The 27,565-nt window shown below is 42.5% G+C and overlaps 2 protein-coding genes across 4 annotated transcripts in view; one reads left to right on the top strand and one right to left on the bottom strand.

The window, feature by feature from the left end:
- Positions 1-1,763: 1,763 nt before the first annotated feature.
- LOC140389959 (E3 ubiquitin-protein ligase MSL2-like) lies at positions 1,764-16,481 on the bottom strand. 2 transcript variants are annotated; one of them, XM_072474668.1, is made up of 3 exons: positions 15,362-15,466; positions 14,427-14,477; positions 1,764-5,630 (listed from the first exon to the last, which is right to left on the bottom strand). In XM_072474668.1, the coding sequence occupies exon 3, from the start codon at positions 5,548-5,550 to the stop codon at positions 4,000-4,002; it is 1,551 nt and encodes a 516-aa protein (XP_072330769.1). In that variant the 5' UTR covers positions 5,551-5,630; positions 14,427-14,477; positions 15,362-15,466; the 3' UTR covers positions 1,764-3,999. The 2 variants fall into 2 exon arrangements, with proteins under 2 accessions (XP_072330769.1, XP_072330768.1); XM_072474667.1 differs by lacking the exon at positions 14,427-14,477 and having other exon boundaries at positions 15,362-16,481.
- A 437-nt stretch (positions 16,482-16,918) lies between these two features.
- pccb (propionyl-CoA carboxylase subunit beta) overlaps positions 16,919-27,565 on the top strand; it is a 90,750-nt gene continuing 80,103 nt past the window's right edge. Inside the window, exon 1 of one of the 2 annotated variants that reach the window (XM_072474670.1) lies at positions 16,919-17,163. In XM_072474670.1, the coding sequence (XP_072330771.1) occupies positions 16,942-17,163 (222 nt within the window). In that variant the 5' untranslated portion in view covers positions 16,919-16,941. The remainder of the gene's footprint in view (positions 17,164-27,565) is intronic. The other variant, XM_072474669.1, reaches the window with a different exon arrangement.

Raw genomic sequence — 27,565 nt, 5'->3', positions numbered from 1 at the left:
TTAAAAGTTATATAAAACAGTAGCAAACAAAGTTAACAACAGTAATATACTGGGTGAATTTTAGAGTTATAAACTGTTAGAAATGAAGTAGTCAGATCAAATCCTGGTCCCAAAATCACTGGTGGAAAGTTCAACTTTCTTGTTCATTACCATGGTGGGGAGGAAGCACTTTCGGATGAGACCAGATAATGACATTTCACCATTTGCATTTATCCTTGTCCCTCGTGCATGTCTCTCCCCCCCCCCCCCCCCCTCCTTTCCCCCCCACAATCCATCCTGGTCAGTATTGTGTGATATAGGGGTGGAGGTTGGGAGGGGAGAGAGGGTTGATTCTCTGAAAAAATTCAACACTTATAAAAAGGCCCAGGGAGACTTACATCAGTTATCCAAGTGAGACCCTAGAAGCTCCCAAGAAAAAGATAACAATCACATAACTGATCTATTACTTTTAAAAGTTCCTGCAACTTGCACCACTGTTATCAGGAACTTGTCTTTGGCCCTGGAACAATTTCAGCCAGCATAGCTGGGCACTACCCTGACATCAGGGCAGTTGTACCCACACTAATCATTTAAGACTCCCCCCTTGGGATCTCTGGTCTGAGATTGTGGGTTTATTCCACAACATGCGCTCATGTAAGGAATTCTGGGGCTCCAAACTCCTCTGATGGTTGAGTGAACAAAAAAGACCACTCTATAGCACTAGACCAAAAGGTCCCAACTTTCATTCCGTCTATGTTAAGTTGACGGATCTCCACTTCCGCAGCTGGTGGAAGGCCACCATTAAGCTCAATGCTCTGTGTTAGACAAAGGAGAAAACACCATTCTATCAAAACCCAGTGCCCTCTGCTGGAAAACTGAGAGAGCATACACATCACATTCAGCTGTGATGTTCATCACAGTCAAATAACTATGGATACCCATGGTCAATAGCAATTGCTCTAGGGTCTAGTCCTTATAGAATTACATTACGAAAAAGGTCAGCAACTTCACCAAGTACAGAATTATATCCCCAGGACATGAACCTCATCTTCTCATATTCAAATATAACCTGTGGCTAGAAAGTGGGTGAACCAAACACAGGATGCCAATGGTGCACTGGAGGGTGGTTAGGAGGAGCTACTTGATGCTATACGGTTCCATATAGGCAAGAAATCAGCATTTAATTTGGTATCTTTCAGGAAAAAGCTAAAATTACTGTTCCCGACAGTGTCACAGACTATTGCTCCAGATGGTCCTTATCTTAGTTTGTGATAGTTTTTGTTACAACATTAAGAGCTAATACATCTAAAGGCTCCTGTTTTGAGGAACTACTCAACCTAACTGTACAACTGAGGTGAATTAATGTAGCCTTGTTGAAATGACAGTAAAGAATTCTCGAATATTAACATCTGTTAATATTAATTCAGATCCATCGCACCCTAACACAGAATTCATGGCAACACCACCAGACTCGATAACCTTAAATAGTTAAAAATTCTAAGAAAAGAAAAATCATTTTCAGAAATAGCTGCAAGCACTGATGGTGCTTTTAGAAAACCTTTTTGTTCTGCCTTACTTCTTTTTGGTCAACAGACAATTAAGTTTCCTGCCAATCCAAAATAAAAAAAACTTGCAAGTAAACTGCAAGTCCAATGACTATTTAATCTCCTGTTAAAGCTCATAACGGAATCAAACTGACCAGGTATGCTAACATACACATATTTTGCATGTTATGGCCAATGCAGTAATTTAACCATTGCACCCTCAATATAGCTAAACCAGAGTAGTATAAAACTAATGTATTTATTCATTACTTTCTCATACATGTTCCGGAAAAGCGGCAGTGAGTATACCAGCATTAAAAAAAATGAAGGAATTTTTTCTTTCGGTTCCTCAATGGAATCTGCACCAACTTTTACCACAAGTAACAGGAAATCAACAGTGTTAATACAGCTTCACAGCTTTGCAAAAATGTCAAGAAATGGTTCCACGGACTTTTGTGTGGTTATATATCAGTATTTCTGTTTTCAATGCTCGAACAACAAGCACAGAGTTCATGCGAGAGTTAGGATCAACCACCTACTCAATTAATGGATTTTTTTGGTCAGCATACAGAAATCACATTACACAAATACAAAGAAACATAGCTTTGCTAAGACATTAATCTACCACGGACGTAAAATATTAAAAAAATGTAGGTGCCTTAGGTGCTAAAAAAGACAAGAAAACTGAAGAAGCATTTTCCACCATTTACTCATTATCAAAAATAGTTTTCAATTCTTCTCGCAAAACAAAAAAGGAAAAAACAAAAAACAAAAAAATTAAAGTACAGACTGGACACAAAACATCACATTATTCCTATGGCTTCAAAATACTACTTGACCACATTCACAGGATATGACACCAGCTACACTATAAAAACAAAAAGGTGCCATTCAATCTCCTTCTGCATGTGAAAGTTTTCCTGCACATTTACACTATGTGAGTAACCATTGTTGTGCATGCTATGTGCCAAACCAAAAGTGAGGCTGAGGAGTAATTTCATATACATCATCACAATGGTGGACAGTGGTACAAGCAGTTCAGCCACATTGACACATGTAACGGGATTAAGAGATATTAATGATGAAATACTGGATCTTTTTGAAAAGGGATGCGGGGGGGGGGGGGGGGAGAAAGAGAAGAGCACATGCACTAGTTCCCGCTTTTGAAGTGCCTTAGTAAAATTTATTGTATTTATTCCTTTCAATGTTAAATGAACATGTGGACCAAATTGCATAATTACACTGGTATTGGTTGTTTTGTTACTCAGCTGACTTTGTGCCAATGTGAAACCTGAATTTGCCAATGTGGTCAGACATACCAACAATTAACTGCCGGCTGCAGTACTAACTATCTGGCACTAGAAGCCATGGGTGCACTTTGTAAATATAGTACAAAATAAGTGCTATGCTACCCAATGGCAGACAGCCAGTAATGCAGAGGGCACTGCTATAATATGCACATTTGTGGTGAACAGATGTCAATTCTTCACCACCTTGCTTTTCATATCACCACCAAGACTGTGGAGAATGGTAGCGTGCATCCAGCATAGCAGCAGATTATTATGCAACTCTGAATTCATAACAGAATAAGCCCCTCGGATATTGTAGAGAAAAACTTGCACAAAATATTTCTGGCCAGATTAACAGACACCTGTGTACAACTCAGCCGACTCAATAAGTTTCATCTGGACACACTTTCGTTAACATAGCTTCAACACCCTCTTCAATTGTAGGCATCTAAGTGCATGTGCAGGGTGGGGTGGGGTCTTCCAGCAACCACCATTCATGACAGAATTACATATTGAGCACCAGATGGTTCTCCTAATGAAACAAGCAGACCTGAGGGAAGAAAATATATATCATGTGCGTCTATAAAGTGTCATCCTTATTTCTACTTGAATGCGTAACTACACAGGTGTAATGGGAGTGTTTTGCTTTGTGCAACTGATTCATGCTAATGCAGTCATTAGAAAATAATGAGGCATTTTGTTTTAAATATATTCTTGGGTCATCTAATGACATTACCAAAATAAAACAAAACCAATGTTTCTTTTGATTTAGAGAACACAAAAATAATCTGCATATAAAAAGTGACATTATATTCTACATGTAATTTTCTTAAACTGTTCGTACTGTAGTTCACCATTTTCTGCTTTTTTAAATTACATCTTAACCTTTTGTGATTATGCACAATGCATAAGCAGCAACAATGAGGTCAAATTTCTCTTGCCAAAGATTGTTCAGTATAAGTCACTTGCAACAGTTCATTAATTACATCTTATTCAACAAATTAACCGATCCCACCTTTTTGGAGCCAGGCCTGATGATTTACATTTACTTCAAGTGATCTATACCCAAGCACTACGGCAAGTTCAACTAAGTCTATTTTCTCCAAAAACAGAACTATAGCTGCCTTAAAGATGTAGCCATCCCCATGAACAGGGACAAGCCTTAAGTCTACCAGATCAATTCCAATCTAACAGTCATATCTATAGTCAATAGCTTCATCCAAGCTTTTGTCGTCATGTGGACTGGCAGCTAGGAAAGTTGGTATGGGTGACCCCGTTGTCACATTGATGACACTTGCGCTCGTGCTTGCATTACGCACTGCGTTGCTGATGCTGGTTAGGCTTATACCCACAGTAAGCCTGGTCTGCTCCAAGGCTTTTTCTGGCACAGCAAAAGCCTCCAATTTTTTTTCGCCATTGGCCATATACGAGTTCTGGCAACCACGGCAAATGCAGTCCAAACAGGCCTTGCGATTTGAGTAACAAGGGCAACGCTGCCCACGACACGTAAGAACACTTGGGTTTTGTGTGGCACGTCCACACTTGCACCCCTTCTTCTCTTGGGGCTTTTTGTATGCTATTTTTGATGGGCTACCAGGCATAACAGTACTGCTATGAACTTTCTCCTTGGTTTTAGATTTGGTTGTTCCCTGCTTTACTTTCGAGTGTGATTTCTTTGCTCCATGTTCTGTGTGCTTTTTAACACTTTTACTGGCCGCAAGCAAGGATTTGCCCACTTTTAGCGTGCCCCCATTTGGCACTGTGACGACAGTTTCTGTGGACAACTTGGTCTCTCGTTTGGCAGGAACAGGAGCAGCAGCCCCTAATGGTGGGCCGTGTATAATGCTGGAAATAGGTAGGGGTTGAATTTTTTCACTGTCGCTCTCCGATCGAGAACGCTTCCGATTCCCTCGTACAATTTTAGGTGTTGTTGCTACACAGGGAATACCATGAGGAGGTGCATTGCTAGAAATAAAAATACTGCTTTTAAGAGGCAAAGAGATGGGTTTGGCATCTATAAGAGGTCCATTAGGTGTACTTGCCTCAGAAATAGGTTGTGAGTAATTGCTACAGGCCTCAAGGTTATTTGCAACTGCTTCTAAGTCTTGAAATACATGTCCACCGGTGAATAACAAAGAACCAATTGGCTTTATGTCTTCATCATAATTGCAAATGTCAACTCCCACTACATCAACATTACTACAAGAAATCACTTTGTTGACTGCCTGCAAGCTATCAGAAATGTCCCTACTTTTGAAGTTCTCCTCAGTGCAGGTTGTATTAAGCCTTTCTGAATTTTCAGAAGAAATAATATTTACAGTAAATTCACCAGCTGGAAGTCCATTGCAACCAGGCAATCCATTGAAACTAGAGCAGGTTACTTCAGTGCTACTTGAAAGCCGTTCACTGTCTGGAATATTTTCAATGATTTGTGGTGTTGCTGCCATTTCCAGATCACTGGTGCATTCTGAGGTTGATGGAGTTGGGGAATTTGACAAATTTAAAGCACTGGTCAATGCAGAAGTTCCTTGCCTCTCTTCGTCTAACGAGAGTCCCTCTTGCAGCAAGGTTAAGATGTCAGGAGCACCATCCATAACAGTAGCTAGATGCTGTGCTATTGGGGATTCAGCTACAAATTCACATAGTTTCTTGTAGCAGCACACCAGGATGCTCAGTTGTTTATTTTCTTCAAACTGTTCATAATCTTTGCACCAACTACAGGAGGGTTTCATCATCATCTTTTTACCTTTGCACAGTTTGCAGACATAGTGCTGGCAAGTGGAGTTTGTAGGAGCAATTGGTTCTTTTAGTAGATTTCCTGTAAAAGACAAAAGTATTAATTTATCTGGAAAGTGCTGTTGATAAGACCACTGAAACTTCAGTAAAGTATCAAATTTAAAAGTTTTAATCTTTTCTTCAGTTTTGTTTCTCATCTATTTTCAAGACATTTTATCTCACTTTTTCTTTTAAAACAAACTGCTGATACCTTACTTTTCAGAAACAATTCCCATGGCTATGATGACTGTTCATTTGACGAATATATTTTCTCCCAGGGCGAGGGAAAGGGAGAAAAAAATAAAATTTGCTAATATGCATTCATTTTCCTTTTGTCACTAAATGAAGTTTATTTTTGCAGTACAAATCCTTTTAGAGGTTTTGTCACTCAAGGAATTCTCAGCTCGATTCTATAATTTACAGCTTACAACCTTCAAATTTTGCCATTATAAATACCACAGTGCATGTAAAAAAAGATTCACACAACAAACATCAATGATTCTAGCATGCCATTTGTTAGTTAGTGATTTGTGAGATTGATGGAGCAGGCTGGAGAGAATGTATTCTTCTTCAGGCAACTATTTGTTGCACCAGAACTACTGTAAATGGCTTAAGTGAGTTTTATAGCCATAATTATGGTGCCATTCAGATGCCTCTTTAATATAGTGGCAAGAGCTCAAAACTTGTCCTAAACTGATACTTCCCACGCACTATTTCACACATGTTTTGTCATCACTAATTGTGAATCAAGACGATTGCCACATATTTGGCATTTTTGTTTAATAAATTTAGAGGACCCAATTCATTTTTTCCAATTAAGAGGCAATTAAACGTGGCCAATCCACCTAGCCTGCACATCTTTGGGTTGTGGGGGTGAAACCCACGCAAACACGGGGAGAATGTGCAAACTCCACACGGGCAGTGACCCAGAGCCAGGATTGAACTTGGGACCTCAGCGTCGTGAGACAGCAGGGCTAACCCACTGCGCTGCCCTAAATTTGCCATTTTGTACCTGACGCTGTGCTAGAAATTTGAACCTGGAGTTAAACTGTTGTTGTAGGGGAGAAACATATCCTTCTAATCATAGGGAAAAAGTTAGTACCAATACATGACCTAAAAAAAAACATTTAATTTGCACCCTATCTGCATACTCACCTACTAACATGCAATCATCTGAGAATTTCTATATTAGCAGCATTAGGCTATTTACAACTTGAGGAAGATAAAACACATGGGCCATTTGAATGCATTAACCAATATTATATGAATGAAAGCAACTTGGTAAATAACTTTCCCATGTTAACGAAAGTCATGTACATTTCCTCCCAATGTTACCTGCTAAAAAGAATTTAATTAACACGCACTGTTTATACTAATGTATAAACTATACAGTTTAAAACTAAAGCTATGCCCCCAACAGCTTTAGTTACAGATGATTTCCATGAGGATGCTCAAATGAACAATTCAATTAAACAAGAGAACAAGATCGACTGGTTTCTTAGTGTTGTATTCATGACTTACTGCCCATTCTAAAATGCCCAAGACTGCATGCAAATGTTAGCTTTAGGTTCTTGACACTTGCATACCATTGGTAAAATTGATCCAACAAGGACTTGCACAACAGAGCTATAGAAAATATATAAAGATGTAGAATCAAGTGCAACATGCTATCCAATAAACAAACCGCAGTATTATACAGTAAGAACTCACTCAACCAACAGTGCACCAATAATTTTACAAAGAAAGATTTAAATATCAAATTCAAAATTGTTTCTCATAAGGGATGGAAGCTGTCTCTAGTTAAGCATAAGCAAAAACATTTTGACACCTCCTCAGAGACATTAATAGAGGTGAATATTTGGAAGCTTACATACTGAAACTAACATACTAAACTGGTGTTGCTGGAAATACAGGCAAACTTTATGAAGCAGTGTATAGACAAATTCATTTCTTTTAAAAAAAAAAATTCATTAAAGTTTTTTAACACAATTTTTCTCCCTTACCCTTCCAAACAATAACCCCTCGTAACAAAAAAACCCAAGAAATCGCGCAGAGCAAGATATATACAAGGCAAAATGATATATTTACACAGCTTTGTACACTGGCCCTCACCCGTACGTGCCAGTTTCCCCAACCCTTCATGTTATCTCTTGCTCATCCACCCTCCCAGGCAGTCCCCCCCCCCGCCAAGGTTGCTGCTGCTGCTGACCGACCTTCCTCTAACGCTCCGCGAGATAGTCTAGGAACGGTTGCCACCGCCTGTAAAACCCCTGCGCAGACCCTCTCAAGGCGAACTTAATCCTCTCCAACTTTATAAACCCAGCCATATCATTTATCCAGGCCTCCAGGCTGGGGGGCTTTGCTTCCTTCCACATTAGCAAGATCCTTCGCCGGGCTACTAGGGACGCAAAGGCCAGAATGTCGGCCTCTTTCGCCTCCTGCACTCCCGGTTCGTCCACTATTCCAAATATTGCTAGCCCCCAGCTTGGCTTGACCCGGACTTTCACCACCTGAGATATTGCTCCCGCCACTCCTCTCCAGAACCCCTCCAGTGCCGGGCATGACCAAAACATATGGACATGGTTCGCCGGGCTCCCTGAGCACCTTCCACATCTGTCCTCTACCCTTAATAACCTACTCAACCTCGCCCCCGTCAAGTGCGCTCTGTCGACCACCTTAAATTGTATCAGGCTGAGCCTGGCACACGAGGAGGAGGAATTAACCCTACCTAGGGCATCAGCCCACAGACCTTCCTCGATCTCCTCCCCCAGCTCCTCCTCCCTTTGCTGTATGTGGCACTTTTACCAGCGCTTCCCCCTCTTCTTTCAACTCCTGGTGTATTTCCGACACCTTGCCCTCCCCGACCCATACACCCGAGATCACCCTATCTTGAACTTCTTGTGCCGGGAGCAACGGGAATTCCTTCACCTGTCGCCTCACCTGCATATATCTAAAGGCATTTCCCGGGGGTAACTCGAACTTCTCCTCCAGTGCCCCGAGGCTCGCAAGCGTCCCGTCGATGAACAGGTCCCCCATTCTTCCAATCCCCGCCCAATGCCAGCTCTGGAACCCCCCCGTCCATCTTCCCCGGGACAAACCGGTGGTTACCCCTGATCGGGGACCACACTGATGCTCCCATTGCACCCCGGTGCCGTCTCCACTGGCCCCAGATCCTTAGCGTTCCCGCCACCACCGGGCTCGCGGTATACTTTGTCGGCGAGAGCGGCAGCGGTGCCGTCACCAACGCCCCCCAGGCTCGTTCCTTTACAGGACGCCATCTCCATCCTCTTCCATGCCGCCCCCTCTCCCTCCATAACCCACTTGCGGATCATCGCCACATTTGCTACCCAGTAGTAGCTCCCCAGGTTTGGCAGCGCCAACCCTCCTCGGTCCCTACTGCGTTCCAGGAACCCTCTCCTTACTCTCGGGGTCTTCTTCGCCCACACAAACCCCATAATACTCCTGCCTACTCTCTTAAAAAAGGCCTTAGTGATCACGATGGGAAGGCACTGAAACACAAACAGAAACCTCGGAAGGACCACCATTTTGACCGACTGCACTCTACCTGCCAGCGAGAGCGGTAACATGTCCCATCTTTTGAAATCTTCCTCCATTTGCTCCACCAACCTCGTCAGATTCAGTTTGTAGGGTCCCCCAACCCCTGGCTATCTGGATCCCCAGATACCAAAAGTTCCCCTCCGCCCTCCTCAGCGGTAGGTCCCCTATCCCTCTTTCTTGGTCCCCCGCCTGTAATACAAAGAGCTCACTCTTCCCTACATTGAGCTTATAGCCCGAAAACTCCCCAAACTCCCTTAGAGTCTGCATGACCTCCACCATCCCCTCCATTGGATCCGCCACATACAGCAACAGGTCATCCGCATATAGCGACACCCGATGCTCTTCTTCCCCTCGGACCATCCCCCTCCATTTATTAGACTGACAAATTCATTTCTTAACTATATAACAAGGTTATTTAGTGTTTGGACATAGAACTAAATTGGTTTCATTAAAATAAGGCAAATGACTGACGTGGGACAGCCATGTTTTTCTTAGTTCGTGAAAAGCTAAACGCATTTCTGTAGTTGATAGCAACACTATGCGGAGTACAGCAATTAAAACGTCTTGGTTTGAAGTATCACTCTTATACGCAAGCCTATTGCATAGGAAACATATCAATAAACCAATTGTTACTGCATCATATTGTTTCCAACCTATCTTCTGTTTCCCTAGTGATAAAATCCCTAGCAACACTCTTCTACCAACTTTATATCAATTCTCCTCACTGACTGGCAACATCTTCCAAACCCTGGTCCAGCTAGCCGCAAGTGAAATACAAGTACAACATTGCTGCTAATAAAGTTTAATAAAGTTAAATATGTACCGTATAGTAAATACTCATTCACTGAAAACATTCTACTACTGCACACAATGAAAAGGGTGGCAATTGATTTTCGGAAGATGCTGATAATCACTAACAATGTAATCATACCGTAAATTACTTTCATCTATAATTCTTGCAATATCAGGTGGTAGACAGTACACAGTAAAAGTTGGCAAAGTAACCTTAGAACGAAATAGCAAAAGTTAAGAAACATTACCAGTGCAGTAGTAGGCTATGCACCATAAGTTAAATCAACACAATCCTTATAACAAACAGCCACAAACTATTATGCAATTCTCAGATGAGTGAATTTTGCCAAAATATCATGCAATTTTGGACTAAAATTTTTTAAACTTTAGAAAAGCAATTGAAACTCAAAGTTCCAAGGTGTAATGTATTCATTCTGGGCAATGAAACTCAGGAAACCTATATCGGCTGTGGAGGGGTTATAGCGGGTTCACCGGAATGGTACCAGGGCTTCACAGGTTAAAAATGGGGATAGGTTGCATTAACTTGGTTTCCATTTCCACAAGTTTAGAAAATTGACGGTGATCTAATTGTCTTAAAATGATAAATGGGTTCAATGGGGCAGATACAGAAAACTATTTTCTCTGGTGGAGAATCCAGAGCATGAAGGCATATTCTTAAATTAAGGGCTAGCCCATTTGGGAGTGAAATCGGAAAGCACCAGTCTGTGTAAATGATAAGTTTTCAACTAAGCACCTTTTCCTCAATGGCTTACAAGACGGTCTCACTAATACGGTACCACACGTGTGTTACAGGCCCCAAATAAGATGCCACAGGCTGATCTACAGGAGGTCAACAACAATCTTACCAGGATTTTTTAAATCAATTTCGTTATGTAACATATTTATTCTGAAAAGAATCTTAAAATGAACTATTTTCTGGTACTAGATTAATGTTAAGAGGGAACTACTTTACATGTGTTACTATCCTATTACAGTATCATGCCAACAGCATTGAAGGTCTTACTTTATCACATTTTTAAATCTCAAACTTGTACCAAATTTTAAACTTATAATCAGAAACTCAAACTGTCCTTACTTGGATGAAAATCAAGACTGCCCATAATAGGTTGATATAGCATATTCTGCCCACCATGCCTGTGTGAGCTCTTTAATAGAGCTATCCAGTTAATCTCACTCCCCTGGTCTTTCCCCAAAGCACTGTATTCCCTTTTTAGAATAGAATACAGAGAAATGTACAGGATTATTTTTTAAATTGTTAAAACGACAGGGAGTATTTCTGGATACATTTTCTTTGTCATTTCTGATTTGGATTAATTGCGTACACATTTTGCAGATTATCCTTGCTATTTTCCCTAATGCATACTAAATGATCTGACTCTTGGCAATTTGCCTGGAGCTCGGCGCCCAAACAACAAAGCAGACATATAAACCATGTCAGGCACCAACCAACTCTTACAAAACGACGTACCCAATGTAGAATGAGATACGGTGGGAATTCTCCTAGAATTATTAAGAATAAATTCCCAAAATATTTGACTCAAGCAAGATTCTGTACCAAGGAGAGTAAATTTCTCACCTTATTTTATGGAAAAGGAAAGCTACCGTTGCCATGACATAATTACAAACAAAACGTAAGGGTCTAGGTACACAGGACTTTACCAGGCTCTCCTTCCTCCCTTCAGGGCACAATCTGCTCACCTCATGGTGCTTAATTCAAAAGTCTTGTCCCTTCCGCAGTTTAACTTTTGGGGTTGAAGTCCTTTCCTGGAGCTGTAGGAAGCATTCCCCATCCTTACATTTAGTCACTTTTCAGCTCCCATAATGTTGGGAGAGGAGTTGTGTAGGGTAGGAAGGTGAAAATATAAATATCACCCTAAACAATGCAAGAAGTTCTCTCTTCCCATCCCCGTTAAACGATGTGTCACCAAAGTTGTTTATCCCTCAAGTGAAGTGGTTGGAAATAAGGCCTTCAGCTGTAACCTTTTTGCAACCCCCCAAAACAGAACCTTGTACTACCCCACCAAATCCACCACAAAACTACTCAATGTTTTCACGAACGTAGTAAGTAAAGGAAACAAAATTTAAAAATGCAGACATACTGCAACACAAGCTGTTATCCAGTGTTACTGCAGATACTTTATATGCACAGGCCCAGAGTACAGACGTTACCGCGGATCTCACTGAGGATTTAGCAGCAAGAAAACTGCACCAGGGTGGATCCAAAAATAAAGGGTGGCATGGTAGCACAGTGGTTAGCACAGCTCCAGGGTCCCAGGTTCGATTCCCAGCCTGAGTCACTGCCTGTGCAGCGTCTGCACGTTCTCCCCGTGTCAGCGTGGGTTTCCTCTGGGTGCTCTGGTTTCCTCCCACAGTCCAAAGATGTGCAGGTTAGGTGGATTGTCCATGCTAAATTGCCCTTTAGTGTCCAGAAAAGGTTTGGTGGGGTTACTGGGGTAGGGGTGGCCTTAAGTAGGGTGCTCTTTCCAAGGGCCGATGCAGACTCGATGGGCCGAATGCCCTCCTTCTGCACTGTAAATTATATAAAGGCAACAAAAAACTGACCATCATGAATGGCTCCATTCAAATAAGCCTGCATCCTAGAACCCACTGTTCAAAGATAAACTATTCGCACACAAATATACAAACACACTTGGGAGCCACAGAATAATTATATTTAAAAATTAGTATAATTTCTGTAATTTATTTTTAATCTCATCCTTCCTTTCACCCTTTAGTAAAAGCCATTTAAAGCACATCTATATACCCCTTTATCCATGTTCTGTTATTTACCCATTTATCAAAACTGTTATGGTAAATCAGTGTTATGAGCCATAAAATCTTTCTATATTTAGTTGAAACAAATGACAAACACTAGACTGTACTTATCACCATGGACACTTAAATGTTAATAAGTTATTTTATTTTTGAAATTCGAATTATATCTATATTGCAAATATATTACATAAATAAAATTTAAAATATAGCTTTGCTGCATGACCTTCAAAACTACTTGCACTGTTTGCCTCAAGTGTACCAAATTTCTCTTTCGATCTAACTGCAAGAGCTGTAATGCACAATTTTAAAAACACAAAAGTTTTCTACATGGGTGATATCAACAGTTTTTATTACTCTGTATGGCTTTTAATCAAACCACTTTTAAATGTTATACATTAAAAGTGTTTAAATGAGACCCAATTAACAGAAAATAAATCAGCAAAGATTGGAGTGCACAGCAGGTCAACATGTCAACAGCCAACCAGTGATTGTCAGGGTTCAAGTATTTACTACAATTCCCACAAACAAATCTCAATTTTTCTGTATTATCAATGGAGGATTCCCTACAAGGCAAACAAAAATATTTAAGCAGAAGGCCTTTCACCCGTAGCAGCTATACGTCACAGGAGGTGAAGAACAGGTTACGCAGATGCCCAAATATAAAGTTTGGGGTAGGCAAGAGACATTGGGCCCATTAAGAAATCAAACCACATACAAAGTAATGGGAGGATCTCCTCACACTACAAAAAAAATAGAAGAATGCCGAAAATTGGATGAACTGTCATCATACACTGAGGGACATTTTTTCTATGCCTTAATCATTCCAATCAATCAGTAAATACATCGCCCTATGGAGCCCGAGATCCAATTAAGTGTGCTACATTTGTCAAAACCCATAAAACCGTCAGGTTAACCATCCCACACTAGGTTGTCCAACTTAATACAATATAACTAAGGATGAGCGAATTTTCGAAATTAAATCGAATGTATGAACAGATTAAATATCTAAAGGGGAGGTATGACTGAAAGTAGTGCATTGCTATAGGAACTGAGTTGCTCATTGGGTGAACTTGCTGCGTCTTCAGTTCGAAGCTTCAGAGCAAACACGTGTGCATGTTTACTTTTGGGCAGAATATAAAACGTCCCGTTCCTGTGGGCATATTTCTCTGCTCAGACCAGCTAACGCAAAATTGCAATTTTAATCAAACACGCTCAAGATATATGTACTAAGGAAATGACTAGCAGGGACATAGTTCAAATGATTCCCCAGTTTATAACCAGATTATGAAAAGGGGTTTGCATTCGTCGGCTCAATTGGCGGGGTGGGCGGGGATTTGAAACAACCAGGCTTCCCATTCAGATTTATACTAACAAAAGCTGGTCAATCCCAAAGAAAAAAGGGCAATATTTTTTCTTAAAATAGTTTATTCTTAAATATGCTACTACTCGCATGCTAAATTCATTTAATAATATTGGATTATAGAGAAATTGAAATCATCTGTCTTAAATGGTAAAGTACCGATCTCTCGAACACGTGGTAATTTATTTCCAAACCAGAGAATTGCAAATTACAAACCTACAAGGATTATTTATTGAGATCTCAGATTACAGAGAAACGAACAAAGAATAGGTACAAATGCTTTGGGGTGCGAAAAAAAGGAGATTCAAATGATGTTATCATCTTTGTACTTACAGGCTTGAAGGAAAATTACAAATTGTGATCGATATTATAAAAAGCACAGACCTGTTGCAACGAAAAACAATGAATCAGTTCAGTAACTATTTTAGCCGGACTGAAGCCTAGCCGCTCTGGGAAGAATAGCAAGTTTTAATGTGGTCCAGTTATGGGTGAAAATATTAAACGCAACTGAACTCCTCCCCAGCTTTGACAACACTCGGGAAACTGAGGAATAAATGCAGCCCTCGTTACTCCAATGGAAAGGACTCGTCCAGTCACTTAAGATAATGTATTAAGACGAACCGCGAAAAAAAATCGTCTTCAGCAAAGATAAAAACGGAGAGGCATGGCACAAGACGTTAAACAGTGGAGCAGGCCTCTGCTGCAGTGCAAGATAAATCTGACCCAACTACGGAAAGAAAAATATATATTTCTAAACATCATTGTGCAAGTGGACAATAATCTTATTTCAATTCGTTGCGTCTTTAAAAGATTCAAAACACAATCAGATTTTCCCGATAAGAATCGCAGGTTCCAGTTTTATTCCTCGAGTACTGTAAACGATTCTGTAGGCCTCTTGCTGCAATGCAAAAGATAGATCTCAACGCAACAGACAAAAAAAATTGAACTTGCACAATCTGCAATTTCAATCGAAAGGCTTTCAAAGATTCAAATTCATATGTAGCTCAGTCGGTGAGTAGAAGGCCTCTGATGCAATGCACAAACCCCTCCACACACATGCAGTGGAGATGAGAGAGGAGGGATAAGAAAAAACATAGGGTTTGAAAATGTAGCAGTGCTCGTTACATAATGGTACGGATCTCCAAGCCTCATCCCCGCTGGAAAAGCAGCAAGTGGCTCCACTGCTTTTATTTATTTTTTTTGGGGGGGGGGAATTCATTGCATTCATTTTTTTTCACCCCAAATAAAAATGCTTCCAAAACACTCACCGCAGACACAGCAGGAGAGGGACTGGCGCAGGTAAGGGAGCAGTTTGTAGAGCTCGGAGAAGGAGCCGGGTTCCTGCGGCTCGCACTGCATGATGTAGCGGCAGGTCGACACGTACAGGCTGGTGGCGTTGACCGGATTCATGGCGGCGGAGTGGGCCGGGCCGTTATACCGAGGCTGCTGCTGCCGCCGACGGGAATATTTCCGATTCCTCTTTCTCCGACGCCCAGTTTCCGCGGCGGTGCCAACGTCCATTTAATTAGAGCGGGGTGTCAGCGGCGGCACCGCTGCTGCTGCTGTTGTTGTCGTCGTCGTCGGCTGTGGCGACGGGTTGTCGTCTCCCAGGGCTGGCTTCCTCTCGCGGAGCCATGATACTTAACGAGGCTGCCGGTGCGGGCGGCCGGCGGAGAGCCTACAGTCCGCGAGCCCTGTCCCCATCCGCGCTGCGCGGGCTCCGGGCTCGGCGGCACCTACTGGTTAACGCGCCCGCGCGCAGCGGGCCCCGGCCGCGCACCTCTCGCCATTCGCGAGAACTCGCCTCACACACACACCCTCTTCCTCCGAGCCCCCCCGGCAGCACCCACAATCTGCGGAGGGAGGGAGGGGCGGCAGGGGGAGAGCACCCGAACCAACTGCTGAGCTCAATCGCTCACAAGCCGCTCCGGGCCCGACATCGACACCACCATCATCCTCCTTCCCACCACCGGCGGTTTTCCTCACTCCCGCTGACGGGATATCTTTCTCTCCACCCACCACCCTGTTTAAATTTTACCCAGATTCAGGGAGGGGGGGAAAGCGCCAAAGGTAGCGGCGGGGTTGGGTTATTGAACGAGGAGGAGGAGTGAGGAAGATTTTTTTTAAATGGTGGAAACGTTCGTTTAAAGAGGAAAAAACGGAAAGGGCTCGAGCGCCAGTCACGTGACTGGTAGTAAGAAGGTAATCTTTTCAAATGCCTGATCGGCTTCATTCCTTTCCCTAAAATAAAAGCCGAATTGCTCCCGGTATTAATTTATATCCTTTTTAGATGCAGGCTGAGGTGCAAAATAATTCCCTTCCGTTTCATTCGCCTACGTTTTGTCTGAATAAAGCTATGTTTTGAAGCGGGCCTCCACGCCCGCAACGCTTTTTTTTGGATTGTACATGTTCCCAAGGCCGAGTGGAGTGACATTTTATAGGGCAGGTTTGGGCTGGGCCTCCCCGCTGAGCCAATAGGGACGGAGCCCAGTCGAGGTCCTTCAGGCGAACGGGCTGGGCTGGCCGGTGAGGCACGCCGGGATCTGTAGTTTCTGGTGAAAGGTGACGGCGCCGCCATTCGTTTTTAAACCCTTCCCTCCGGACTGTGACCCCCACAATGCAAAGCGGCAAGCTCGAAGGCGGGGGATTCATGGCGCGCGTTTGATTTTACCCCCTGAGGCAATCTCGCCTGACGTCATTGAGCCCGCCTCCTCCCAATTCGTTGGCCTTGCCCCCCCCCCTTGTAGTAGCCGAGACACCCATTGGCCACTCGCGCCGCCAATCAGTCGACGCGCCTCCGATCTCGGACTTGTTTGGTTCGCCTGGAAGCCGGAGCCCAGTCTGGATCATGGCGGCCGGCTTGGTGGTGCTATGTTGCTCTCGGCTGCTGAGAGACTGCTCGCGGGTTAGTAAATACGCGCCCCCCGTTTGGGCAGCGTTCCGAACCACCGAGGAACGGAGGCAATGGTATTCAGTCAGCAACTTGACCATACAAGAGAGAATCGAGCAGAAGTCTCAAAGGGCGATGTTGGGTGGAGGTCAGCACAGGATAGATGCCCAGCACAAGCGGGTATGTTTGGCGTATGTTCATCCGTGGCAGTGTTTTACCGGCTGGGAATTATTAAACCATAACGACTACACGTTCAAGCCTGTTTTTTTTCCTGTAATTCTCGCAGGTTTTTAAAAAATCTGTGCGGTTTACTGTGATTAGACGAAACAGCTGGATCAGTAATCCTAGTTATAATGAATAATCACCAAGACTTAAGCTCAATAATGTAACCCGTCGTGAAAACTCCACATTTCTGTTGATTAAATTGTGTTTTGCTGTCTAGCAGAAGAAAAGGATATTCGTGGGACAAACTAAGTTAGTTTATAATCTTTGCTTGTGTGGTGGGGGTGGGTGGGGTGACTGTGAAGGGCATCTTTGTAACAAGTGTTCAAAAACTCAACCGACGTCAGTTATTTTGTTGAAGCTTGTTTTATGATGGCGTAAACCAGATTTTAATAAAATTCTATTGTGTTTGCGTTTTGAATATCTAATTCGCAAGGAAGTTATAATTATTTATTACAAACTAGAAAAAAATGTCTAAGATAAGTACGTACGTTCACTTTTTTTTTTCCAAATTAGAGAGATAGTCAGGCAACAAAGGAGAACATACCTTCGAACTAAGCATTCATCTGCTTCTGGTTGTTCCGAATACTTGTAATGTTAATTCTTAGAAGACCAGCATTCCTTGCAAAAGTAAGGATTCAGTCTTTTGCAATTGAGAATATTCTGTTTGCTTGGTACTTTCTTTCTTGCAGTGCAGTTTCCCTACAAAAAGCCTCTCTTACTTTGTCCACATTTTTTTCTTTCGACTTCTCTCATTTTACTTGAGATCGCCGCAATGCTCATTGCACATCTCCTGTCGGTCACTATTCCTCTTCCAATTCTGCTGCATATGAGCCTGTTGGCATTACATCATTCCATCTGATTTCATAGATTTTCATAGAATTTACAGTGCAGAAGGAGGCCATTCAGCCCATCGAGTCTGCACTGGCTCTTGGAAAGAGCACCCTACCCAAGGTCAACACCTCCACCCTATCCCCATAACTCAGTAACCCCACCCAACACTAAGGGCAATTTTGGACACTAAGGGCAATTTATCATGGCCAATCCACCTAACCTGCACATCTTTGGACTGTGGGAGGAAACCCACGCACACACGGGGAGGATGTGCAGACTCTGCACAGACAGTGACCCAAGCCGGAATCGAACCTGGGACCCTGGAGCTGTGAAGCAATTGTGCTATCCACAATGCTACCGTGCTGCCTGTCTTCTTCTCAACACCACATATTCTCTTTATATCTCCTGGCTACTTTGATGCTCCTGCAATCTTCACTAATCTAATGTACTGGTTCCTGATCTTGTCCATCATGCCACACGTTCATCTCAGCATTCACATCTCATTTTATATTCAGTTGTTGTTCCTCTCTTGGTATTGACTCGGTTTCTGCATTTTCCAACAAAGCCAGCCTCTCGACTCTTGTAGATTTTTCTCTTCAGTTTCAATGTTTGTATTGGCATGTAAAAAAAAAAAATACAAGGAAATTGAAGTGGGCCATGATTCACCTGAGGAAGGAGCAGTGCTCCGAAAGCTAGTGATTTGAAACAAACCTGTTGGACTTTAACCTGGTGTTGTAAGACTTCTTAATATTTAGACAAACGTTTCAGATTCTAGCATCTGCAGTAATTTGCTTTTATTAATATTTAGACTGTCTGCCTGAGTCCTGGACTCCTCAACCAGTGGAGAAGGTTTCTCTCTAACTACCCTTTTTCACATATCTTGAAAATAAAATTCCAGGGAAAAGAACCCTAGTTTATGTAATCTCTCTTTGTAATCGAACATTTGGAGTCCAGTTAGTGTCTAATAAATATGTTGCACCCCTTCCAAGGTTTATATATTCTTCCTTAACTGTGAGACCCAGAGCTGCTCACAATACTCCTGTTGTCATCTAACCGGGGTTTCCTATAGCTGAAGCGTGATTTTTACCACTTTGTACTTTAGTTTTCCAAGTATAACAGCTCGCATTCCACTAGCCTTTCTGATTGTTTTCTGTTCATGATATTTTAATGATTCGTGTACCAGGACCTCCAAGTCTCCTTGGAGCTCCACTATATCTTGTTTATGATCATTTAGGCCCTGTTCTATTCCTTTTAGGCCCAAGCTGATCATGCTTTTGCTTACATTTTTATCCATGTGTGAGTTTTGTCTATTGAAGCTATCAGCTCAGTTGCTGAAATCAATATTATAGAATCATAGAATTTACCGTGCAGAATGTGGCCACTCAGCCCATCAAGTCTGCACTGGCCCTTGGAAAGAGCACCCAACTTAAGCCCACACTCCACCCTATCCCAGTAACCCCACCTTTCCTTTTGGACACTAAATGGCAATTTATCATGACCAATCGACCTAACCTGCATATCTTTGGACTGTGGGAGGAAACCCATGCAGACATGAGGAGAAAGTCACCCGAGGCCGGAATTGAACCTGGGTCTCTGGAGCTGTGAGGCAGCAGTGCTAGCCACCATGCCGCCCAACTTATTTATTAATTAATTAAAATCTAATTTAATTTAAAAATGATTTCCATAGCTTTAGATATGGATCTGTCACTTTTGGAGGTGGGATCAACTTTATTTTGAGAAGTTTAATGGCTGAAAATAAACTTTGGCTAGCAAGATACCCTCAGCTTAATAAAAAGCCTAGGATGTAACCATGGAAACATTTTAATTAAATCCTGAGACAAGTAAGTTTTGTGTCAGTGTGTGAGCCTTTGAGGGTTAAACTTTTCAGTTTGTGCACCGCTTTTAGCTGGTGAACATCTAATGTACAAATGGATCTTTTTGTGACAGAAACATTAAATAACTGTCCATACAATGATTTAAATAGTTATTTATATATATATTGTTTTCTCATCTGCTGTCAGATTTGCTGATACAATACCTTGTATTTCCTTTGCTGACCTATTTGGAGTTTCTGTGCATTAATAATGAGTAATTCATGTCCCCAGGTCCCCATGTTTAACAACATCCATGTATATATGGGCTTTTACCAGGGTACCGACCCCGAGTGCATGTCACCTTTGAATCAATGGACAGCTGCGATGAATTAATAGTTACTCAATAATGAATTATTCCCTATAAAAAGTTGTGCTTAACCAAGCAGTGGACCATATTGCGGATACATTTTGAAAACTCAATAACGGTATAACCGTAGGTGAGATTTCGAATTTTCACTGTTTACACACACCACTCTTCTCTTCGATGCAACCTCACTGTTTACAGAGCACCCCTTCTCTTCAATACAGCCTATCAGGTCATCAATTACTGTAACAAATAGTGTGAAAGAAGCTTGTGGTTTATATCAATATCCAGTAACAATTTCTTCACTTTGTTATCTTTGTGATTCTTCCTTGTTATCTTTATTTCAATTCTGTATAAGGTCTTCATTTGTAAGACGCTGCATGTCAGGCTTGGATCACTTTTGTGCTGCTGTTTCCTTGCAGAAATTGTGAAAGTCTTGAGATGATCAAATAAAAATGAAGCTTCTGATAAGAAATGGAGAGAAAACATACAACATTTTAAGTGGGTAGTTTAAAGAGTTTTAAGAGGGCGAGTTTGATGAATATAACGAGTGGATGGGTAAATGACATTTAAATCAGTGGAAGAATGGATCAGTTTAATGGATTGACTGGCCTTTTCCTGTTCAGTTGTTGTACCTAATGACCTTTCTCTGCTCACCTCACAAATAATACAGTAATAGAAACAAATAAGTAAGATGACAAGGAATGGTAGGCTAATAAAATGGGTTTTTAAGTCAACAATGCAAGAGTATTTGATACAATTTTCAGTAGTTCATGTGTCTCATGGTGATATAGCTGCACTGGGATATCACAGGAACTATTCCACAATACAAATATCAATTTGGTTGCCACTTAAAATCAAAAGGGAATCCATGTTGGGGATTTTGCTGTATGACAGTGTACTTTTGAGTTGTATTGATGTTTAAGGTCCATGTACTGTCTTTGGATTGGGCTTGTATTCCCAACCTGTGGACTGAGAAATGATAATTCTACTGCTAAGCCATGGAGTTTCACACGGAAGGTTTGAAATTAGAATTTAGGAAAGGTGCCATGGGTAACAACATGTCGGAAGCTGGTATCTTGGCTGAATACTGCTGTTGTACCTCTAAAACGTCAGTTGCATAATATGGATCTTTATTGCGGCTTTTTTATTTTGGGGAGAAAAGGGTGCGAGGACAAATTATGAAAATTATAGACAATGGGTGTAGGAATTAAAATTAACGGGATATTTGTTGCACACTAGCTTCCTAGTTGAAAAAAAATTAATTAATACAGAATTATTTCCAATTAAGGGGCAATTTAGAGTGGCCAATCCACCTACCCTGCACATCTTTGGGTTGTGGGGTTGAGACCCATGTAGACACGGGGAGAAAGTGCAAACTCCACATGGCCAGTAACCCGAGATCGAGCCCAGGTCCTCAGTGCCGCTAACCACTGCATCACTGTGCCGCCCACTTTCCTATATTCTATTCCTGTATGATCTTTTATGTTACATTTTCGTATAGAATTTACAGTGCATAAGGAGGCCATTCGGCCCATCGAGTATGCACCGGCTCTTGGAAAGAATCAGATCTGTATCTTGTGAATACCCTGGGTGCTAACCATTGTCTCTCAGCCCCATATCATGGAGTGCACTGATATTCTGTACCGTTCGTCTGTTTCTTATACTGTTTGTAAACAATGTTTCCTGTGGGAATGGTCTGTTAAGTTTCTTGTAACTTTGACTTTGTAGGTCCGGTTTTATTCATGATTTGACAGTTTTTAGAAATTTGAGTAATCTATATAAATGTTGCACGCCATATTCGGCAGCAACTAGAAATCGGAGTGTGGTGTCATTCTGACACGTGCCGTTGTTCGTTGCTTCATTTTACAAGGAACCTTAAATTTCCATACCTCTAAGCCAGTCTAATTCTTTTAAATGACATTTTTAAAATTCCCCAAGTTTTTTTTCTATTTTGTTTTGGGTCATAATCTCAGTGTCCTTGTTTTATCATATTTTCCTACATTGACTTTGTGGCCTGACATTATTGTTAATTCTTGCATGGTGAAGTCCTTATCTCTTTTTATGTGTGGCATTGTTGTTCGTGTGTCTTTTGTTTTCTATTTTGCAAGGTACAGCATGTTTCATGTCCACTGTCTTGAGCACACAGATCATGGGATGAAATTAAATAGAGCCAGATGTATTTGACTTTCGTCTTGCGCAGCGGTGGAAATTCTCATATATTCTAAACTGCTGTCAAGCTCCATTGGATTGGGATCACATTCCACTCCAGTGCAGGTATCCGGGATTTTTTTTTGAAGGTTCTGCAACCAAGTAAAACAAATATTTTGGCTTTGCAACTGGTCTTTCCCAGGAACATTGTGTTTAGAAAAATTGTTTTGGGATACCAAGGTACTAGCCATAGATTTACTATGTGTCTAGTAAACACATTCATGATTTAACAAGTGATGAGGGATCACTTGTTGGCATGTTCAAAACAAACCTGATCAGAACTCTTCCAGGCATTTCAGCCACATTCTGTAGAAGTGGATGTATCGGAGCTGTTGTGTGAAAGTATTTGTAAGAGCATCTAACTTCCAAAACTCTCTTCAGCTGAGTTAATATGTCAAATTTAACCAGACCAACAGCTTAGAATACTTTAGTAGTGAATTCCTTTTTTTAAAATTTGGAGTACCCAATTATTTTTTTTCTAATTAAGGGGCAATTTAGCGTGGCCAATCCACCGAACCTGCACATCTTTGGGATGTGGGGGTGAAACACACACAGACACGGGGAGAATGTGCAAACAGTGATCCAGTGCTGGGATTCGAACCTGGATCCTCAGTGCCTTAGGCAGCAGTGCTAACCACTGCGCCGTGTGCTGCTCATGGTAGTGAACCCCTGAGAATATTTTTCATTTGATTGTGTCCCAAGTTAATTGGTTTAAATGATCACTGGCAAAGGACACAGCATTTTGTTGCGTGGCACCACCAACGTGCTTAAATGCGATGAATTCAGAACAGACCTAGCAGCACACAACTGGGAATCCATGAACAGAATGCATTCAACCAAATTTGTACGCTCGTGGTCTGGCATATTCCCACTCTACTGTTGCCATCAGGCTAAGGCACCAACCTGGTTCAATCAAGAGTTCAGGAAAGCATGCCAGGAACAGCACTAGGCATACCAAAAATAGGATGCCAACAAAGAACTATGCATGATGGACAGAAACAAAATGCTATAGACAGAGTGAAGAAATCCCAAAGCCAATGGGTCAGAACAAAGCTCTGCAATCATGCCTCATCCAGTCATGAGTGGTGTTGGACAATTAAACAACAGTCTAGAAAAGGCTCCATAAACATCCCCATGCTCAATGTTGGCAGATTCCAGAATAACAGTGCAAAAGGCAAGGTTAAATCATTTTTTGCACCCATCTTCAAGCAGGAGTGTGGAGCAGATGATCTATCTCTGCCTCTTTCTGAGGCCCCCAGCACTACGGATGCCAGTCTTCAACCAGTTTGACTCCATGAGCTAGCATAGTTTGGCTGAAGGCAATGGAGACAGCAAAGATAACATTCTGGCTATCGCACTGAAGACTTGTGCTTCAGAACTAGCTGTGCCCCTAGCCAACCTTTTCCAGCACAGCTACAATACTGGCATCTAATTGAAGATGTGGAAATTGCCCAAGTATTTCCTGCAGTTTTTGTTGACAATGCTATCAGATGGTACTTGGCAAAACCTGATCACCAATGGTCAGTTTGGGTTCTGCCAGGGCCACTTGGCTCCTGACCTGATACAGCCTTGGTCCGAGCATGGCTAAAAGAGTTGAATTTGTGAGGTTAAAGTGATTGCCCTCGACATCAAGACAGGATTTGAATGTGACATAAAGTAGCCCTAGATAATTGAACTCTTTATAATCTTTATTGTCAAAGAACAAAGAAATGTACAGCACAGGAACAGGCCCTTCGGCCCTCCAAGCCCGTGCCGACCATGCTGCCCGACTAAACTACAATCTTCTACACTTCCTGGGTCCGTATCCCCTCTATTCCCATCCTATTCATGTATTTGTCAAGATGCCCCTTAAATGTCACTATCGTCCCTGCTTCCACCACCTCCTCCGGTAGAGAGTTCCAGGCACCCTCTACCCTCTGCGTAAAAAAACTTGCCTCGTACATCTACTCTAAACCTTGCCCCTCTCACCTTAAACCTATGCCCCCTAGTAATTGACCCCTCTACCCTGGGGAAAAGCCTCTGACTATCCACTCTGTCTATGCCCCTTATAATTTTGTATACCTCTATCAGGTCGCCCCTCAACCTCCGTCGTTCCAGTGAGAACAAACCAAGTTTATTCAACCGCTCCTCATAGCTAATGCCCTCCATACCAGGCAACATTCTGGTAAACCTCTTCTGCACCCTCTCTAAAGCCTCCACATCCTTCTGGTAGTGTGGCGACCAGAATTGAACACTATACTCCAAGTGTGGCCTAACTAAGGTTCTATACAGCTGCAACATGACTTGCCAATTCTTATACTCAATGCCCCGGCCAATGAAGGCAAGCATGCCGCATGCCTTCTTGACTACCTTCTCCACCTGTGTTGCCCCTTTCAGTGACCTGTGGACCTGTACTCCTAGTTCTCTTTGACTTTCAATACTCTTGAGGGTTCTACCATTCACCGTATATTCCCTACCTGCATTAGACCTTCCAAAATGCATTACCTCACATTTGTCCGGATTAAACTCCATCTGCCATCTCTCCGCCCAAGGCTCCAAACAATCTAAATCCTGCTGTATCCTCCGACAGTCCTCATCGCTATCCGCAATTCCACCAACCTTTGTGTCGTCTGCAAACTTACTAATCAGACCAGCTACATTTTCCTCCAAATCATTTATATATACTACAAAGAGCAAAGGCCCCAGCACTGATCCCTGTGGAACACCACTGGTCACAGCCCTCCAATTAGAAAAGCATCCTTCCATTGCTACTCTCTGCCTTCTATGGCCTAGCCAGTTCTGTATCCACCTTGCCAGCTCACCCCTGATCCCGTGTGACTTCACCTTTTGTACTAGTCTACCATGAGGGACCTTGTCAAAGGCCTTACTGAAGTCCACTGCCCTACCTGCATCAATCATCTTAGTGACCTCCTCGAAAAACTCTATCAAGTTAGTGAGACACGACCTCCCCTTCACAAAACCGTGCTGCCTCTCACTAATACGTCCATTTGCTTCCAAATGGGAGTAGATCCTGTCTCGAAGAATTCTCTCCAGTAATTTCCCTACCACTGAAGTAAGGCTCACCGGCCTGTAGTTCCCGGGATTATCCTTGCTACCCTTCTTAAACAGAGGAACAACATTGGCTATTCTCCAGTCCTCCGGGACATCCCCCGAAGACAGCGAGGATCCAAAGATTTCCGTCAAGGCCTCAGCAATTTCCTCTCCAGCCTCCTTCAGTATTCTGGGGTAGATCCCATCAGGCCCTGGGGACTTATCTACCTTAATATTTTTTAAGACACCCAACACCTCTTCTTTTTGGATCTCAATGTGACCCAGGCTATCTACACACCCTTCTCCAGACTCAACATCTACCAATTCCTTCTCTTTGGTGAATACTGATGCAAAGTATTCATTTAGTACCTCGCCCATTTCCTCTGGCTCCACACATAGATTCCCTTGCCTATCCTTCAGTGGGCCAACCCTTTCCCTGGCTACCCTTTTGCTTTTTATGTACGTGTAAAAAGCCTAGGGATTTTCCTTAACCCTATTTGCCAATGACTTTTCGTGACCCCTTCTAGCCCTCCTGACTCCTTGCTTAAGTTCCTTCCTACTTTCCTTATATTCCACGCAGGCTTCGTCTGGTCCCAGCCTTTTAGCCCTGATAAATGCCTCCTTTTTCTTTTTGACGAGGCCTACAATATCTCTCGTTATCCAAGGTTCCCAAAAATTGCCGTATTTATCCTTCTTCCTCACAGGAACATGCCGGTCCTGAATCCCTTTCAACTGCCACTTGAAAGCCTCCCACATGTCAGATGTTGATTTGCCCTCAAACATCCGGCCCCAATCTAGGTTCTTCAGTTCCCGCCTAATATTGTTATAATTAGCCTTCCCCCAATTTAGCACATTCATCCTAGGACCACTCTTATCCTTGTCCACCAGTACTTTAAAACTTACTGAATTGTGGTCACTGTTACAGAAATGCTCCCCTACTGAAACATTTACCACCTGGCCGGGCTCATTCCCCAATACCAGGTCCAGTACCGCCCCTTCCCTAGTTGGACTGTCTACATATTGTTTTAAGAAGCCCTCCTGGATGCTCCTTACAAACTCTGCCCCGCCTAAGCTCCTGGCACTAAGTGAGTCCCAGTCAATATTGGGGAAGTTGAAGTCTCCCATCACCACAACCCTGTTGTTTTTACTCTTTTCCAAAATCTGTCTACCTATCTGCTCCTCTATCTCCCGCTGGCTGTTGTGAGGCCTGTAGTAAACTCCCAACATTGTGACTGCACCCTTCTTATTCCTGATCTCTACCCATATAGCCTCACTGCCCTCTGAGGTGTCCTCTCGCAGTACAGCTGTGATATTCTCCCGAACCAGTAGCGCAACTCCGCCTCCCCTTTTACATCCCCCTCTATCCCGCCTGAAACATCTAAATCCTGGAACGTTTAGCTGCCAATCCTGCCCTTCCCTCAACCATGCCTCTGTAATGGCAACAATATCATAGTTCCACAACTTGTCACAAGTAGGCTTACATTTAACGCTGCAGTGAAGTTACTGTGAAAGTCGGTGGTTATCAGGAGGAAAACTCCACTGGTTGGAATCATACTTGGCACAAAGCAAAATGTCTGGTGGAGACCAGCCATTTAACATAGGATATTGCTGCAGGAGTTTCTAGCCCCAATCATTTTCAGCTGCTTCATTGATGACCTTTTCCTGCAACATAAGCTCAGAAGTGGGGATGTTCACTGATAATTGTACATTTATCAAGAACCATTTCGCATCTCCTCAGATTCCTTAGACAGCACCTTCCAAGACCACTACCATCTAGAAGGACGAGCAGCAGATACCTGGGAGCCTCACCAACTGGAGGTCCCCCTCCAAGTCACTCACCACCCTGACTTGGATGTATATCGCCGCTCCTTCACTTCTTCCGTAAATAAAATTTAAAAAAGATACTTAAGCAGCCCATATCAACACAAGACCTGGATAAAGTTCAGCTTTGGGCTGGTAAGTGGCAAATGACATTCTTGCCACACAAGTGGGTGGCAATGACCAATTCCAACAAAGAATCTGACTATCTCCTCTTGACATTTAATGTATTACCATCACCACATATCCCATTATGAGATTGCCATTAACTGATTCAACTATATAAATT

The sequence above is a fragment of the Scyliorhinus torazame genome, chromosome 14 (genome assembly GCF_047496885.1).
Source record: "Scyliorhinus torazame isolate Kashiwa2021f chromosome 14, sScyTor2.1, whole genome shotgun sequence".
In the NCBI taxonomy this organism is placed as follows: Eukaryota; Metazoa; Chordata; class Chondrichthyes; order Carcharhiniformes; family Scyliorhinidae; genus Scyliorhinus; species Scyliorhinus torazame.
The sequence above is the reverse complement of the archived record's forward strand: the minus strand, read 5'-3'. Positions and strand labels throughout refer to the sequence as shown.

Bases quoted from the DNA above. Each gene is read 5' to 3' on its own strand.
- LOC140389959 (XM_072474667.1), bottom strand. From the start codon at position 15,614: ATGGACGTTGGCACCGCCGCGGAAACTGGGCGTCGGAGAAAGAGGAAT. The intron at 5,631-15,361 runs GTGAGTGTTTTG...TGTCTTTTACAG, and splicing joins CCTCTCCTGCTGTGTCTGCG to GAAATCTACTAAAAGAACCA.